Source organism: Notolepis coatsorum (assembly GCF_963971535.1).
Source record: "Notolepis coatsorum genome assembly, chromosome: 5".
Lineage (NCBI taxonomy): Eukaryota > Metazoa > Chordata > Actinopteri > Aulopiformes > Paralepididae > Notolepis > Notolepis coatsorum.
Genome location: NC_140169.1, coordinates 181,576,105 through 181,594,034, shown reverse-complemented (window position 1 = coordinate 181,594,034; position 17,930 = coordinate 181,576,105). Strand labels below are relative to the sequence as shown.

General features: G+C 40.7%; 1 protein-coding gene across 1 annotated transcript in view; it reads right to left on the bottom strand.

Moving 5' to 3' along the window:
- The window catches only part of LOC311228476 (glycophorin-C-like), a gene marked incomplete at its 5' end in the record, with an annotated part of 38,660 nt that extends 24,342 nt beyond the window's left edge, over positions 1-14,318 (bottom strand). The window contains one exon of the mRNA XM_084314381.1: positions 14,127-14,318. Coding sequence (XP_084170507.1) covers positions 14,127-14,318 — 192 coding nt within the window. The remainder of the gene's footprint in view (positions 1-14,126) is intronic.
- Positions 14,319-17,930: the final 3,612 nt, after the last annotated feature.

The window sequence follows — 17,930 nt, the reverse complement described above, 5'->3', positions numbered from 1 at the left end:
CTCTCCTTCGTGAATACCAGCGCTCTACGCTTGTTCCCTATGCGCATGAGGCTCCCCCCAGGTGCTCGTTTACACGCAACGCCACGCATGCGCATGAGGCTCCCCCAGGTTAATACGCGACGCGATAATCCCCCTGGTTAATTACCTTTTAAATATCTGTTATGTGGTTAGGGTATGTATGTTTTTTAAATAAATGCCCAGTCTTGTAAATAATAATAACCTATCTCAAACCCTGCCCCTTTTCTTGATCCTCCAATCACAGCTGTCGCTTACCTCGGACTTCCTCGTACAAACTTTGTACGAGGAAGTCAGAGGTAAGCGACATCTGTGATTGGAGGATCAAGAAAAGAGGGCAGGGTTTTGAGACAGGTCCATTGCGTTGTGAAACCTGTGGTGCTCAAGTGCAACATCCCATGGGACACGTGAGCCTTCAGAGCTGCTCTTATTTGTAAATAGAAGAAAAAGGAGTTTTTCATTGTTCAAGAGTGGATATATGTTGCAGAACATGCCTGTTAATTACCTTTTAAATATCTGTTATGTGGTTAGGGTATGTTTTATAAATAAATGCCCAGTCTTGTAAATAATAATAACAATAATTGCGTTGTGAAACCTGTGGTGCTCAAGTGCAACATCCCTATATACTATATACTCATGTACCATGTTCTACAGTAAGTGGGGAGTGTAAACATTTATAGTTAAAGACAGTAGAGCTTGAGTACTTTCGATAGGGCTTTGATTCAAACCGGTGCATGAGATGAGGTTCTATATGTAGAACATGGTACAGTAAGTGGGGAGTGTAAACAGTGATTCAAACCCCCTCAATGTACAGTGATTCAAACCCCCTCAATGTACAGTGACAGCTGGGCTGTGTTGTCACGCGAAATAACGCTATGAGTGAATCTGGTAGTTGTTTTGATAAATATGTATTCTACGGATTCAAACATAACATTACATTTCCGCGATTAGCCTCGCTTGGCGTGTGAGTGCCTATATGTAGAACATGGTACAGTAAGTGGGGAGTGTAAACATTTATAGTTAAAGACAGTAGAGCTTTAGGACTTTCGATAGGGCTTTGATTCAAACCGGTGCATGAGATGAGCCGGACCAACCATGAAAACCTTGACTGGTGGCCAGTGACAATGACCCAGAAAGCTAACATAGGTAATTGCTTCACTGTTTTTAACACACTATGTGCTTGGAAGGACTGCTCAAAAAAACTGGGTATCACCAATTGTACCTCCATATACTCTCCTATCTATCACAATCCTGATCTAGATAAACATCTAAGATCAATTAATATACTCAAATGGGCTCAGTTGGGGATAAGTCAATTCAAAGACCTGTTTTATACAAATATGCAGTTAAAATCATTTATGGATTTAAGAACAGAATACGCCATCCCAAATGCGTGAATATTAAAGGCAACCAACTTGTGTTCGGCTTTTCTCTGATTGGCTGCGCCCCCACGCGCAGGCAAGCGCAGCCGTCCCACGTCCCAAATGAAATCCAAAGAGCAAGCGCGGCAGCGCGGGCAACCAACTTGTGTAGTGTTGGGCTGCTGTTCCAACGCACTTGTGTTGGGCTGCGGTAGCAGTGGAGCGCTGCTGACTGATTATTATGTTTCGCGTTTTTATACAGTTATGAAATAATAAACACTGTTAGGACTCGCAATAATAAACACTGTTACGACTGTCTGACTCTTAATAATAAACAGTTAGGACTATCTGACTCTTACTAATAAACACTGTGTTAGGACTATAAACACTGTTAGGACTATCTGACTCTTAATAATAAACACTGTTACAGTGTTAGGACTATCTCGAGTCACGCGTCACTACTGTAACTAGAAACTCTGGGTGTCACTGTACATCAGTAACGTTATTTCGCGTTTTTAACGTCAGCGGGGCGATGCGGTGGTTTGTCCCCGGCTAACGTGCACCGCCGCCGGCTCTACTCGGTCCAGCTCCAGCAGCAGCGGCCGTTCCTCCGTTGTAGAACGAAGCCCTTCAATGACCGCGCTCTCATATTTTGCGAATGCATAAACTATATCTTAAATTATGGCTATGTGTCTAATATGGCTGTCGCTTATCAATGACTTCGCGACAGCCATATTAGACACAGCCATAATTTAAGATATAGTTTATGCATTCGCAAATATGAGAGCTCTGTCATTGAAGTGGGTGGTGGCAGTGTAACAGCGTTCACCCTGATGTAAAGTAGCGATTTTTATTGTTTTGTCATGACAACCCAATTACATAATCCAACATATGTGTAAAGAAACAACATATTCCAGTTAACGGTATATTTTTTAATGATTCATTACGGTATAAATTAGGTTAACTGGAGCTGTGGAGGCTTCTTGCTGAAGAGCCAGCGGGGCGACGCGGTTGTTTTTTCCCCGGCTTGTGCGCCGCCCGCGGCTTGACTCGGTTCAGCGTTCACCCTGATGTAAAGTAGCGATTTTTATTGTTTTGTCATGAAAACCCAATTACATAATCCAACATATGTGTAAAGAAACAACATATTCCAGTTAACGGTATATTTTTTAATGATTCATTACGGTATAAATTAGGTTAACTGGAGCTGTGGAGGCTCCTTGCTGAAGAGCCAGCGGGGCGACGCGGTTGTTTTTTCCCCGACTTCCGTGTGCCGCCCGCGGCTTGACTCGGTTCAGCGTTCACCCTGATGTAAAGTAGCGATTTTTATTGTTTTGTCATGAAAACCCAATTACATAATCCAACATATGTGTAAAGAAACAACATATTCCAGTTAACGGTATATTTTTTAATGATTCATTACGGTATAAATTAGGTTAACTGGAGCTGTGGAGGCTCCTTGCTGAAGAGCCAGCGGGGCGACGCGGTTGTTTTTTCCCCGGCTTCCGTGTGCCGCCCGCGGCTTGACTCGGTTCAGCTCCAGCAGCAGCAGCGGCCGTTCCTCCGTTGTAGGAAGCCCTTCAATGACAAGCGCTCTCATATTTTGCGAATGCATAAACTATATCTTAAATTATGGCTATGTGTCTAATATGGCTGTCGCTTATCAATGACTTCGCGACAGCCATATTAGACACATAGCCATAATTTAAGATATAGTTTATGCATTCGCAAATATGAGAGCTCTGTCATTGAAGTGGGTGGTGGCAGCTTACTAACAGTAGCGATTTTTATTGTTTTGTCATGACCAAACATAATCCCAACATAGATAGGAGGTGTACTGTATGTCAAATGTCGGTCATGTGGTGGAAGAGTTTAGCACAGTCGCACAACAGAACACCAGTGTTTCTAGTAGATATGTTTATACATATATATATACATACATATATGCGCATGCGCAGCCACTCTGCCGCGACTGCCGCGTCTCTCTTGTCTCTCTTGCCGCAAGGCCGCGTGCTAGTGGATTGATTAGGCCAATCAGAGAAACGCTGAACGAAAAGCTGAACACAAGTTGGTTGCCTTTAATATTCACGCATCCCAAATACTGATTTCTTTAAATATTTACAAATCAGAAACATTATACACATACTGAGAAGAGAAAATAAACTAAGACTAGAATTACATGAAATAGAAGAAATACTAATGTCATCGACCACAATTAAAGGTAAAATTAGTGAATTTTATGACATCTTCTCCAAAGAATGTCACTCATCTTTTTTGCCTTTGTTGGGGATCTGGGAGACAGACCTAACCATGAAATTTGCAGAAAACACATGGCTAAATATTTGTGATAGAATACACTTTCCATTTACAAGTAACAAAATCAAAGAAGCAAATTTTAAATTTATCCATAAATTGTATTTAACTCCAATAAAAATGCATAAAATGTCTAGCGATAATTCAATAAACTGTCCTAGATGTAAAACTAACGAAGGAACATTTCTACACATGTTTTGGCACTGTGATAAACTAAAACGATTCTGGAATTGTATTCATTTATTTACAAAATCTGTATTAGAAACGAAATTTGACTTGTCCCCATGTGCCTATTTACTTAATGAATTACCAGAGATCCAGATGGATCCAAAAAAATATAGACTGCTGATTGTTATAACATACTTTGCCAAGAAATGTATTCTCCTGTTTTGGAAAAATGACTCTTCGCCCACTTTTGAGATGTTTCAAGATCAGATATCCCAGCTTCTTCCATTGGAGAGATTGACCTTGGAGGAGCGCGGCCGGGGGTGGATGTTCCGGGACCTTTGGTCTCCGCTGTTTTCTCGATTGAGCAGAGGGGCTGTTGATTGATACGGCTAGTGGCGGTATGTGAATATATCCGCATGCTGTCGCTGGCCGTGTCGATTGGTGGTTTTGCTGTTTGGTTGGGGGAGGGGTGGGGGCCGGGGGTCTTGGGATGTCTATCCCCGGTTGTGTATTTTTTGGAGGTGGGTTTCCCTAGTGGAAGAAGTTGTACAACAGACGCGTAAGAGGCCTGTCTGTTGTATAACAATGATGTTGTTGTTGTCATTGTTGTTATTATTTATTATTGTTTATTTAAAAATACGTATGAGAAAAAATGAACAGTGTAAACAATATCATTAACTCTGAATATAAAAATATGAGAAAAGCAAACAAGACGCGGTCTCGGACTGGTGGGGGCCCCTGATTCGAGGTCTTGGTGAGTCGGAGTGTTAAAGAGGCATGATGCTCTGGCTCGCTGGGGCGCCGGATTTGGGGTCCTCACGGGGTAGGGACCTTGGTTGTCGATACTGGAGATGACGGGTGCTCAAGTAATCTCGCCTTATGGTACATACATGTGGGTATATGCATGTATATATGTATATATATGTATGTGTGTATGTATATGTATATATATATATATATATATATTCTTATTAATTTATATATTTAATTTATACATGACTATTTTATTTTTCATTATTCTGATTTAACTGATCGTATAAAATAACTTGTCGTTATTATTATTATTATTATTATTATTATTATTATTATTATTATTATTATTATTATTACTGTCATTGTCCTGTGATGTCTTGTTTATTAGTATTGTTATTGTATTGTATTGTCTTGTTTCATGTTGAAAAGGGAAAATAAAGAAAAACTGTGAAAAAAAAAAAAAAAAAAAGCTAACTTTATGCTAGTAAGCCTTTCTGTCAATAACTTTGCCTATGGTTGACAAACAGTGAATATATTTTTTACAAAAAGGCTGGTTTGCTTGCCAGACATCTCATTGTCCCCAAATCAGTAACTTATTTCCCATGTCATACCATGCGTGGTATCACTGTCAGCCTACATTCATTGTTGTAAGTTGAATTGCGAGGATGGGATGTGTAACGTTAGATCTCATCATCAGTGCTACTGACAGGGTCCACTGACAGCCTCTGTAAAACAGCAAGGAGTATGACACGTTTATATGTTCCTTGCAAAAACAGCCACAAATACAAAAATGATGAAAGAAACTCTCCATTATTAGGCTCCTCAATATCGTCACTTATAAAAAGAAATATGATGCTGCATATTTATGCTCTGTCATCTTTGAGATGGCTAGACCCACAGTTGGGGCTGGTGTGAGGTCATGACATGCAGGGGTGTAAAGTACTTGAGTAATTGTACTTCGTTACAATAATTAAGTACTGTTTTGGGGGATTTGTACTTATTAGGTTTGTATACTTTGTACTTTTACTCCATTACATTTCAGAGAAAAAAAAACATACTTTTTACTCCTTACATTTAAGATGCAGACCTACAAAGTACAAAGTACAAATCTCACAGGTCCAACCATTTTAATTAGTATATTTTAATTGTTTATCTGGCCGAACTAACGTTATTATTCCTGCGACCACAGGTAAACAGCCAATCAAATCCCCATGAATGGAAAATGAACCCGCCCATACCCATGCTGATTGGTCCTTGTGCAACACTAGAAAGCGGGGATCTTTGATTAAACACCTGCTATCAGAAGAATAGACAGTCAGATCTGCATTATGCTGTGGTTAATATTGTGATATTATTCAGGGTACTCCAGTATTCTCTCTTTAATATTGTGATATTATTCAGGTACTCCAGTATTCTGTCTTTAATATTGTGATATTATTCAGGGTACTCCAGTATTCTGTCTTTAATATTGTGATATTATTCACGGTACTCCAGTATTCTGTCTTTAATATTGTGATATTATTCAGGGTACTCCAGTATTCTGTCTTTAATATTGTGATATTATTCAGGGTACTCCAGTATTCTCCCTTTAATATTGTGATATTATTCAGGGTACTCCAGTATTCAGTCTTTAATATTGTGATATTATTCAGGGTACTCCAGTATTCTGCCTTTAATATTGTGATATTATTCAGGATAATCCAGTATTCTGTATTTAATATTGTGATATTATTCAGGGTACTCCAGTATTCTGCCTTTAATATTGTGATATTATTCAGGATAATCGAGTATGATGTGGTTAATATTGTGATATTATTCAGGATACACCATTCTGTTTTTAATATTGTGATATTATTCATGATGTGATGTGAATGCCATCCATGTTAGTTTACCTTCAATGGAGAAGTGCATTAAATAATTTTAATGCAAAAAAAGTGTCCTCTGTTCTTTCATTTCAGCATTGTCTATTGCAGAACACATTCCATTGTGGGCAGAGTGTATGCTTGGTTTCATTCCAGCCTTGTATAAACACCAGCTGATGATTTCACTAATTGGCTCACCTCTTCAACTAACTCACCTGGTGCAATGTATAGTTAAAATGAAAACTTGGCCCATGATGGAATGAGACCCCTGGTGTATCCCTTTAAAAAAATTACTTTAACTTTTTAGTACTTAAGTACATTTAAAAGTAGGACTTTTTTACTTTTACTCCAGTGTGTTTTTAGCCAGATACTTTGACTTTTACTTGAGTCAGATTTTGAGACGGTACCCATACTTTCACTTAAGTATAATTTCTGGGTACTTTTTACACCCCTGATGACATGTAAGCAAATCAAAATTATGGGAACGGGTTTTAAGCTAAATTTGTTTGGGAATAGTTAGGACACGGATGGCGTGTGCCATAAGTAATGGGATTACGCAAATCCTGGAATATATTGCCTCTCCACATACCAATCTGCTTTGCTAGCTCTTATCTTGCTCTATAATACTGCATATGTACAGTAATTGCAGGATAGCTATACGTGCGTAACCCACACATGATGTAAGTGCACTGATGCCAGGGCGAACATTGTTGCAAACCTTGTCCCAGAAACACTATCCCAGAGGTAATATACTATTGTATATGAAAACTCTTTAGACATACTGACTAGAGGCTACCAACATTACATCATTTATGCAAGGATTCTTCTCTCCGTGTACATCATGTCTTTGCAATTCAACTCGCAACAATTAATTGTACTTGAGGCTACTAGTTGACTGACTCAGCTGTGATACAGCTACTACACATATTTAACATGATAAATTCATAAATTCATATCCATCAGGCTGCTCAACGAACAATAAACACTATGCAACAACCATCAAATGCACACAGCACACACATCCACACTCACACACTCACTTTAAACAAACAACACAGCAGCACCCACACTCCACACTTTAGATCACCTAAACACACTTTATATTTATTGGTAAAGGATTTGCACTACAACTCATACACCTTACTGTAAATTGTACCTAAATTGTACCTCATCCCATTTCTGCTTTGAACTATATAGTATTGTATATTAGTATATTGCATAGTATATTGTATATTGTATGGTAACTCAGTTACTTCTAGTCTGCATCGAACATTGTACATAATAAGAAGTAAAAATAGAGGTCCCAGTGTTCAGTATAGACATATTATGTCTATACTGAACACTGGGACCTCTATTTTTACTTCTTTTTACATGCTACTTTATTTTATTTCATACTTATCTTGTCTAGCACAGTCTCTGGAGCGTAACAGTAAGAAGCATTTTGTATAAAAGTATTCTGTACTTCTGTATGACAACTATTAAAGAAACTTGAACTTGAAACTATATTGTTTTGGGGTGTGGTAACATTGACTGTGTATTTCATAACTAATATGTGTGAATAATTAGAGAACCATAATGTAAAAGCCAGGTGTACCTTTCAACAGCAAAATGGATTTTCAGTGCTAAAGTAAGGAGCTGATACTGGTGTCACAGAGACAGCCACTCAACCCCCACACGTGACTAAAGACTGTATGCAAATGTACCCCACTAGAAACAAAGGAACTGAAAAGTCACACTCAGCGCCTAACAGATTACAGACAGAGATAAACAGAGGTCTGATTACAGACCTAAACTACTTTTGAGATTAACCAAAAGGTACATGGAAACTAATTTATAAACAAGATCATATTAACACTTTGGCTGCCATGGGTTAAATTCATTATCACCCGTAGGTTGCCGGCTCTATTTGTCTATAGAGAAAGTCCCCTTCTTTGCAGGGCTATAACTTTTTTAAATTCTATTGCTACATTGCCATTATTAGGGCCCATTCAAAGTCCTATATGTATTGTTCATTGTGTAGCAACGTTAAACTTTTTCATTCAAATATTCATAGTAAAGTATGGTCTAATGTATAAGTATGTTTTCATCTCTTTCTGCAGCTTTCTCCAGAACGTGATCTATAGCCCCAAATACATTATATTGATGATGCAATACAGTTTTATGGCAATCAGCGCGATATAAAAAATTCCAACCAGACGTACTTCTAGAAGTTACTACACGTCATCTGATGTTGACCGGATGGGCTAGGGGGGCGTTTATAATTCCGTGGGCAGCGTTATACCAATCATCTAATGTGGGTCAAATGTTGATAATAGCAGTTAGTATCGAAGACGGTAACTTTACACGCTAAAACTCACCCCAGTCTCCGCGCGCCGTTGGGCGATCATCGTAGAGTAGAAATTTTACCATTATGGGATGTCGATTTACCCGGTCCATCTCCAGCTTGTATAATGGTATATACGACCAAATCATGTTGTTTATCGAGTTATTGGCAATCGATCGCTATGTAGTGTGTCGAGATCGAGTCCCGGAATCTATAGCTAGTGCCCGGAAGTAATACGGCCGACCAGCACAATCTCCATAGCACTTCCTGTTAAGCGATTGCGCCGATCGGCCACCAGATGGCGCTCCTGAACCGCCAGAGAGCTCAGTGGGTCCTCCTGGTGGATCTCAGGCCAGCGGAGGGGAAATATGAATCCGATCCCAGATTTTTGAAATATTGATATTAAAGACGCTGTAAAGCGTCTTCGGCAACTTGAGCATGGCCGGTGTTACAAAGGGTCAGATTAAACCGAATATATATATTTATTACTTGAGATATATTGTATAATATTTGTATATCGTCTGATATCCCTTGTATATTCTTTGTATATATACATGGAATATCCCTTTACCTAGGTACAGGCCAGACCATAATATTCGTTCTCCTATTGGACAGCGACCCCTAGGCGCCAACGGCCATACCCCCAATGGCAAGTTCAAAGCTACCGCTAAGACATGTCTCAACATGTCCAGGTTTGCGCAGTAATACGAGACAGAACTGAGGTTGGCACTAGATTATTCACCTTACGTATAAATACGTTGCAGGTGGATACAGAAGCACTTAGACAAAAACGTTGAAGCCTTCACCACGATACAACGTGCCGTGAAGTGGGCCCCTTTTGCCCCTAAATAGAGCCTTGAGAACCGCGTGCGAATAGATAGCTAAAGTGTCAGAGTTTAATGCTGTATCGTCGAGTTCGACTTATTCTATTGTAAAGTAATAGTCTATTATTTATAGTGTATCGTGCGGCTACCGTTCTACAGTGACCAGCATTACCACCGGTTCGTCGTACCGAGCTAGTGCACTTATCCAGGCTGGGCGGCCTAAACTCGTGCCGCCATCCGAGGAGTCCTAGACGAGAACCGTTGGATATGTACACCGGAGAACCTACACCGGCGAATGCAGAGCCTTTTCCGGCTGGATTATATTGCTTTGGTACTGTGGCTGCTGGAGCAGAGAACCGTCTACCCCACTGCTGTGTGGGATCTACCCTGTGAGGAGCACCATCGAGCCCGCCTCTAGGACCACAGAGGCTGGCTAGCTTTCATCCATGCTGTCTTGCATACTGGAGTATAGCTGTTGCTTTGTCTACGGACCAAAGGATTATTGCACTGGCTCCTGTATCTGGAGTCTCTTTATTCCTCGTTGATCCAGACTTTTGCTCCCGAACATTCCTCTCCCCTGCTGGCTTACAACCGGAGGGAACCCCTTAGTATCTCCAGCTGACTACGAGTGTGCCTTATGTAATTCTTATGCTACAGGTGGTGTCAGTTATACCCATCTTATTATGCTCATGGACTTACGCTCTTGACCTACTTAAGTGTTCTTCGCCATATAAGCGCAATTCATAATTCTCAATTTGTAACCTATTGTTGCTGCTCTAATAATAAATACCTCTAAATAGAACTTTCTTTGTCAAGCCGTATTCTTGTGTGGGTGTTCACCAGATATACCGTGTACTGTATGGCCAGTAATTAAAGTACATAACTAAGTAGTGGTTTAATGATACCATACTCTCAATACAGTCAGGGAATTGTACCCCTCAGTTACAGCCGGGAATGACGTGTTTAGGCGTTTTCCGGCAGCCAAAGTGTTAATTATCAAAATGTAAGCAAAAGAGTAAAACTGTGATAATACTGGAAGAGTGTAATTCATATACACTAGAGATATTTGGGTAAAATGTTTAAATAGGAGATGCCTCTGTAGAAGGACGCGACAGTCTAAAAGGAGGGGGGCCACCTGAAGACCCCCGCTGTTGACATACTGGAAGAAGACACCGACGAGGAAATCAGGGGGGGCGGACCGCCTCCCAGAAGACAAATCTAATTGGACCAAAACGTACTACTGGACTGTTCGGATTGGTAGATATCTGGGTATATAATAAGAAACGCAGTGGTAGAGAGATAGGCCAGAAACCAAAAGGGGGGTTTCTGTGTCTCTCAACCGATCCACCCACAGACTGCTGATTATACGTGAGTAAATCATGGAAAACACCAATTGTTGTTTAAAGTTTAGTGCTGAAACCAGGTTTACTCATGTGTAAATGCTCAGTAAAGATTCTCTATTTCATTGATGTTAACACTATGATCGCCGCGGACGAGTTTTCACGTCATTCCGAGCCATGCTCATTCTGCCGAAGACGCCGTAACTCGTCTTTGATGTCAATATTTCAAAAATCTGTCATCGAAATCATATTTCCTTTCCGGAGCCCTGAGACACACTGCTGATCTCCTCTCAACTCTCTAGCGGTTCAAGAGCGCCATCTGGTGGCCGATCGGCAGATCGCCAACCGGATATTAACCTTTGAACCGGTAGTACTCATCCATATATAACTGGTGACAGATATGATACTCACCATTGTGTCCTGTATGATAGGGTGGGTTGGCCTTCTCTTGCAGAAAGGCGCAACAAACACTGGTATTTATTTATTTTTAAAGCCCTTATTGGTAAACAACCTGTTTATATCTCCTCACTGTTAAATTGGAATATTGGAACCTATTCAACTCGATCGAATGACTGGATGGTTCTTAGGGTGCCTCAAGTGTGTTCTGATCTAGGGAAGTCAGCCTTTTCCTTTGATGCCTCTAACTCATGGAATGTCCTTCAACTCACGCTAAAATTGGAGGTTCTCCCTTCCCTTGGAATGTTTAAATGTATGATTTCAGACCATTGTGTGACTACCTGTAACTGTTTTAGTTGATATTTTAAAATTATTTTTAAACGTCTTTAATTTGTTTTACTCTGGTGTTTAAATTTCTGTGAATATTGTTTTTATTATGTACTGTACAATCGTCGTTTCTGTAAATGAGGGAAACCTCAGATGCTTACGATTTTAAATAAAGGTTGAAATGAAATATGTGGTCCGGCCACTCGCTATAGCTCCCGCGACTCCATCTTGAAACACTGGATAATAGATTGCTCGCCCTAACTCAATAAACAATGTTATTTGGACGTATATACTATTATACAACCAACCTGGAAATGGATCGGGCATTTCTACATCCCATAATAGAAAAAAATCTGTTCCACGCTCATCTTCCAGCGGCGCGAGGAAGCCACGGTAAGATTCAGCGTTATTTTCTAACATATTCTATACTAACTGATCTGATGAACATATGACCCACTCTGGATGAATCATCTAACGCTGCCCACGGAATTATAAACGATCCCCCGCCCATCCGGTCAACATCAGATGATGCGTAGAAACTTCTAGAAGTACGTCCAGTTGAAACTTTTTATCTTGCACAGATTCCTACCAAACTGTATTTGATCATCAATATAATGCATTTAGGGCTATAAATCACGTTCTGAAGAAAGCTGCAGAAAACGATAAAAACATACTTATACTTTAGACCATATTTTAGTATGAATATGTGAATGAAAAAGTTTAACGTTGCTACACCCTGAACAATACATATAGGACATTGAATGGGCCATAATAATGGCAATTTAGCAATAGAATTTAAAAAGTTATAGCCCTGCAAAGAAGGGGAACTTCTCCATAGACAAATAGAGCTGGCGAGGGATGGTAAATTATGAATTTAACCCATGGCGATTAAAGTGTTAACATGACTACTGTTTAGGTACAGACTGGGTTTGATGTGCAAACCTTATTAATCCTTTGTACAACATGTGTTTATGTACTCTAAAATAATCCTTGTATGTAAAGCAACCTTCTGAATTCACTCTGAGCCCCGAGGCAAAATAAATAATGAGTTTTGAACTAAAGTTCCTTCTTTGTCTGGCCTGCACACTTTATTTCTCCACTCAGTAGAGAAAGACCATTTGTATCATTATGACCTTATTCCTTTTCCAGATAGCAACCTTATTGTACTGCAACATAACCTTGGATATTGATTGATAATATACGACAGGGGACCATGAGATATCTGTCTAGCAAGCCAGCTATGGAGGATGGGTAGCGGATTCATTTGGAACAGTGATTAATCTTGAGCCAAACTACATGTGCATTAAAGGGTTTTAACGCACACCTGCCGGCCAATCAGACAAGTGTATTCACCCAAGCCATGGGTGCCTACTAGGCATTCAGTGGTAATTTAAAGCTGCACTACGTATAGCCTGCAATTAGTTTAAGAAACATATTTACTATATACTGTATTTACAATACATCAAAACAAAGTCATTATGAGTTACTGTGAAGCATGCCTGATATACTAGATGAAGTTAAATAAAATTGTTGGCCCTGTCATTGTAAATGACGACGACAACAACAACAACAACAACAACAACAACAACAACAACAACAACAGTGAAATTAAAAAAATCTGGTTATTTTAACACATTGATGGCCATTTGGATGCGTCTAAAATCACTGTAGACGGCCAGCATATGTAAACAGACTTGCACAATCCGTGGGGCTGTTTGAGGAGCTAAATCTATACTTTATAGTCCAATCCAATCCAATCCAACTTTATTTATAGAGCGCTTTAACAGCCACAGGGGCACAAAGTGCTGTACAGAGGGAGCATATTAAAAACTATAAGCAGCACTAAAAATAGATTAAAAAAAAACAAGAGTAGCAAAACAGAGAAAAAAAAAAAATAGGTAAACAACAACACAGTAAGACAATAAGATCATAAAATCAACAAGCTACATGGTGTCGAAAGCCAAAGAGAAAAGGTGGGTCTTAAGGAGGCCTTTAAAACGGGGCAGTGATGAGGCCTGCCTAATCTGCAGTGGCAGCTCATTCCACATTTTGGGGGCGACAACGGAGAAATCACGGTCCCCCCTGAGCTTACGCCTAGTTGTAGGCACTACTAGGAGCAGCTGGTCAGCTGACCTGAGAGAGCGAGAAGGTGTATAGACCTGCAACAGCTCAGAGAGGTAGGGTGGGGCAAGGTCATGAAGAGCTTTAAAAGCAAATAAAATAATTTAAAAATGAATCCTAAAGTGCACGGGGAGCCAGTGGAGTGAGGATAAAATCGGTGAGATGTGGTCATATTTACGGGTGCCAGTTAAAAGACATGCAGCAGCATTCTGCACCATCTGAAGGCGAGCCACTAAGGATCCACTCACCCCTATATAAAGTGCATTGCAGTAATCCAGCCTAGTAGTCACAAATGCATGGATTACTGCTTCAAAATGCTGCACCTGTAGGATGGGCTTAATTTTGGCCAGCTGCCTCAACTGGAAGAAACTCGATTTGACCACGGCCTTGATCTGGCTGTCGAATTTAAGGTCTGGGTCGATTTTTACACCTAGGTTCTTCACTAACGGTTTGACATGTTGTGCCAGCGAACTCAGATCTAGCAGTGAGGTCACAGAGGGGCCACCAAAAACCATGACCTCCGTCTTTTTGTCATTAAAATTAAAAAAATTCAATGCCATCCAGGATTTAATGTCATCGAGACATTTGGTCAGCGGCTCTATGGAAAAGGAGCCAGACTTTTTTAGTGGCATATAGATCTGGCTATCATCAGCGTAGCAGTGAAAAGGAATGCCGTGCTTTCTGAGGATGGAACCAAGGGGCAATAAATAAATAGAGAACAGGACGGCGCCAAGTATCGAGCCTTGGGGTACACCGTACAATAGGGGGGCAGTAGAGGACACGGAGTCCTCGAGCTTGACACAAAAAGATCGATCTGCCAGGTAGGACCTGAACCATTCAAGGGCTATGCCTCTGATGCCCACCCGCTGTTCAAGGCGGGCAATTAAAATGTCATGGTCCACTGTGTCAAATGTGGCCGACAGGTCTAAAAGGACCAGGGCCCTCATTCATCAACGTGTTCTACGCACAGATCTGTGCTTACCCTGTGCGTACGATCATTTCTAAGCAAAGAGTGGGATTCATCAATTTCGATTTGAACTTGACTCCGTGCTTACATCTACGCACAGGTCAGACCAGGCGTACCTCGCGCCCAGTGGTAGAATATCGTTACTACGCATAAGCACTCCTCAGTCCTGCATTAGTTTCAAGGCGGAAATAAGCTTCCGTGCATTAGTGTTCAACTTCTGTATGACCCGTAATTCATTATAGTTCATTGTAAAATAGCGACAGTAGTGTAATTATAACGGGCTCACACGCGAACAAGAGGTTGGCCTGCTTGTTTGGCACGGGGGGGCAGACGCAAAACACCAACCTCCAAACGCGATTAGATATTGTTTCAAATAAAAAGCAAATTATTTTGTGTGTCATGATTCCAAATAAGATTGGTCACGAAATGCTTTCTACTTCAATTTGTTGGTTAGAATAGATGACCTCCGTTGAAACTTCACTGAGACTAACAGTCTATTTGTGAGCTCCCGCACAGATGTGATGATAATAATAATAATAACAATAATAATAATAGCTTCATTTTATATAGCGCCTTTCAAGAGACCCAAGGTCGCTTTACATAGATAGGGGGGGGGAATAACAAAGTAACAAACATAGTGGACAGACACACAACATATATATATATGATGATGGAATTCATTCAAGATCCTCTCCACCCTCGGGTCTTTGCCACCGCGGCACGGTCCATCGTGATATTGGAGATGGATCGACCAATAGACTGTTACTGTAGCTGTCAAAGCTCCATCACAAATGCAGTTATGTGAATAGAAAGGGATTCCACTCAGTCAATGTTGCGATGCGCATTTGCCTGATACATGTTATTGCTGGATGCCGGGAGGAAGGCGATGCTGAATGTTTTCAATTCATTAAATAAAACGGATACTTTTTGCAAGGGTTTACTGACTGTCATGCAAATGATCAACCAACTACATACTGTAACTTTTCAGTGCACGTTCTTATTTACATTGTGACAACAGCCTTGTGAGTTCCCGCAGTGACCCGCACACAGACATGATGGAATTCAAGTTCATGTTTGTATTGATCACATATAGGCAGGCTACACATGGCGTATCTGCTACATCATACATGGCAGTAAGATTCATTGTTCTTGTATAGCTCTCGTATTATTGTTTATGTAGGCTACCCAATACTGACATCAAAATGGATTGTAGTATGCCTCTAGAAATCATATGCAGCAGGTAGAAAATTGACGGGAGATCCATCGCGATTTGGAATCAAATTGAGGAGAACTTTAATCCCTGGGTATTAATCAAACAACACGGGAAAAGGCAGTCATATTCCAGCGCGGTCTTTATTAGCCGACAACAAAATAGATGCCTCTAAAAATCATATAGCCAATCGAACACAACTAATAAAGGCATTCATATTACAGCACGGTTATAATGACACACAACCAACGCCAAACAGTGGTCAACGAACGGTCTTTATTAGTATTTTGAGCTGTCCAGGCAGAATTGCAGCAATGGTCTTAGGGAGCCGTTGATATCTGACATCACCGTTTACAAATCCGCCTTTTATTTATCCCATAATACGCGATAGTGTCTTCTTGGTTCGACAGCAGTGAATTCTCCGTGGAGTTTCTCAGAGTACCGCTCGGGTCAGTCCATTATTTCACATCCCATGGGGGGTGTTTCCTCACTTTCATGACCATATATGGATAATCATGCACGAGCATTGACGGTAGAACAAAGTTCTACGGAGGAGCGTAGAGCCTGCGTACGCACCGTGTGATGAATCCCGACTTCCCTGTGCGTACACTAGTTCTACATTCCGTGCTTACGTGTGGAAATAGAACATATTCTACGTCCACGTTGATGAATGAGGGCCCAGGACAACACAGTCACTGGAATCAGTAGCTAAAAATATGTCATTAAAAACTCTTAAAAGTGCCGACTCTGTGCTGTGCAGGGATTTAAAACCAGATTGGAAAACCTCGAGAATATTGTGCTCGTTTAAAAAATTAGACAATTTTCTCAAGGATCTTTGATAAAAATGGCAGTTTAGAGATGGGCCTAAAATTTGACATGGCTGCAGGATCAAGCCCAGGCTTCTTGATCAGGGGCTGCACAACCGCATGTTTAAAAAGTGCCGGGACCACACCAGAGGACAGGCTGCTATTTATTATGTTGAGTACAGTAGGCCCAACAGCCCTATAGTATTGCTATCTGTCCATTCTCATTGTCAATTGAGACCATAAACCGTCCCTTCAAAATGGCTTAACACTTTGACGACCGATGGGCTTAGTCTAATTAGTGCCTAGAGGACCGGGGAATGTAAACACACATGTAGGTTTTCTAACAGCTATATCTATACTTTATAGTGTTGCTATCTGTCCATTCTCATTGTCAATCGAGTGCATAAACCATCCCTTCAAAATGGCGTAAAGAAAAAAAAATCCATCGGTAGGTTGTCATTTTATAGCGCCGTGAATATAAGCTTTATCGCAGATTTCGTATCATCTATTTTCTGGAAAGCTAGTTATAGAGCTGAAGGCTACTAACGTTATATTCAACGGCATTTCCGTTTTATATATGCTAATGAAATAACACAAATTGCTTATGATCCGGACTATCCCAGAGCATCTATGGATGAAAGGGGGGCGGCGGGGGACACCGATTAGTATTATTGATTACCAATACAGTGTCCGTGTAAGTAGCCACATTCACAGATCGATTGCTTGCGTTGCACAGCAAGCTCCGATCCGGCTATAAATTAGGTGATAAATGTCTTACCGTTAGCCCGTGTGATACCCGGCAGCATTTCCCCGTTATCTATCGGCATCGATATGTCCATTGATTGATGATAAATCCCCTTATTCCATGTTGAAATCTCTGCTTCGAAATGTGATACACGGTGCATGCTGTCGGTTTGTGATCAGAGTAATATGATACTCCGTTGGAGGGTAAAAAAAATATATCCATTCGCCCACAATGATACTGCAGTGGAGCAATGGCGCCCCTAAGAGGATCTGGCCGGTATTGCATGTTGCCGATTCCACAGAGGCGGGTAGATCTGCAGAGTCGATCAGGGATCTTGATCCGGTTATTAATATGGAATAAAACAATAACACCTTGCCACGGCTATATACGTGCCTCTGG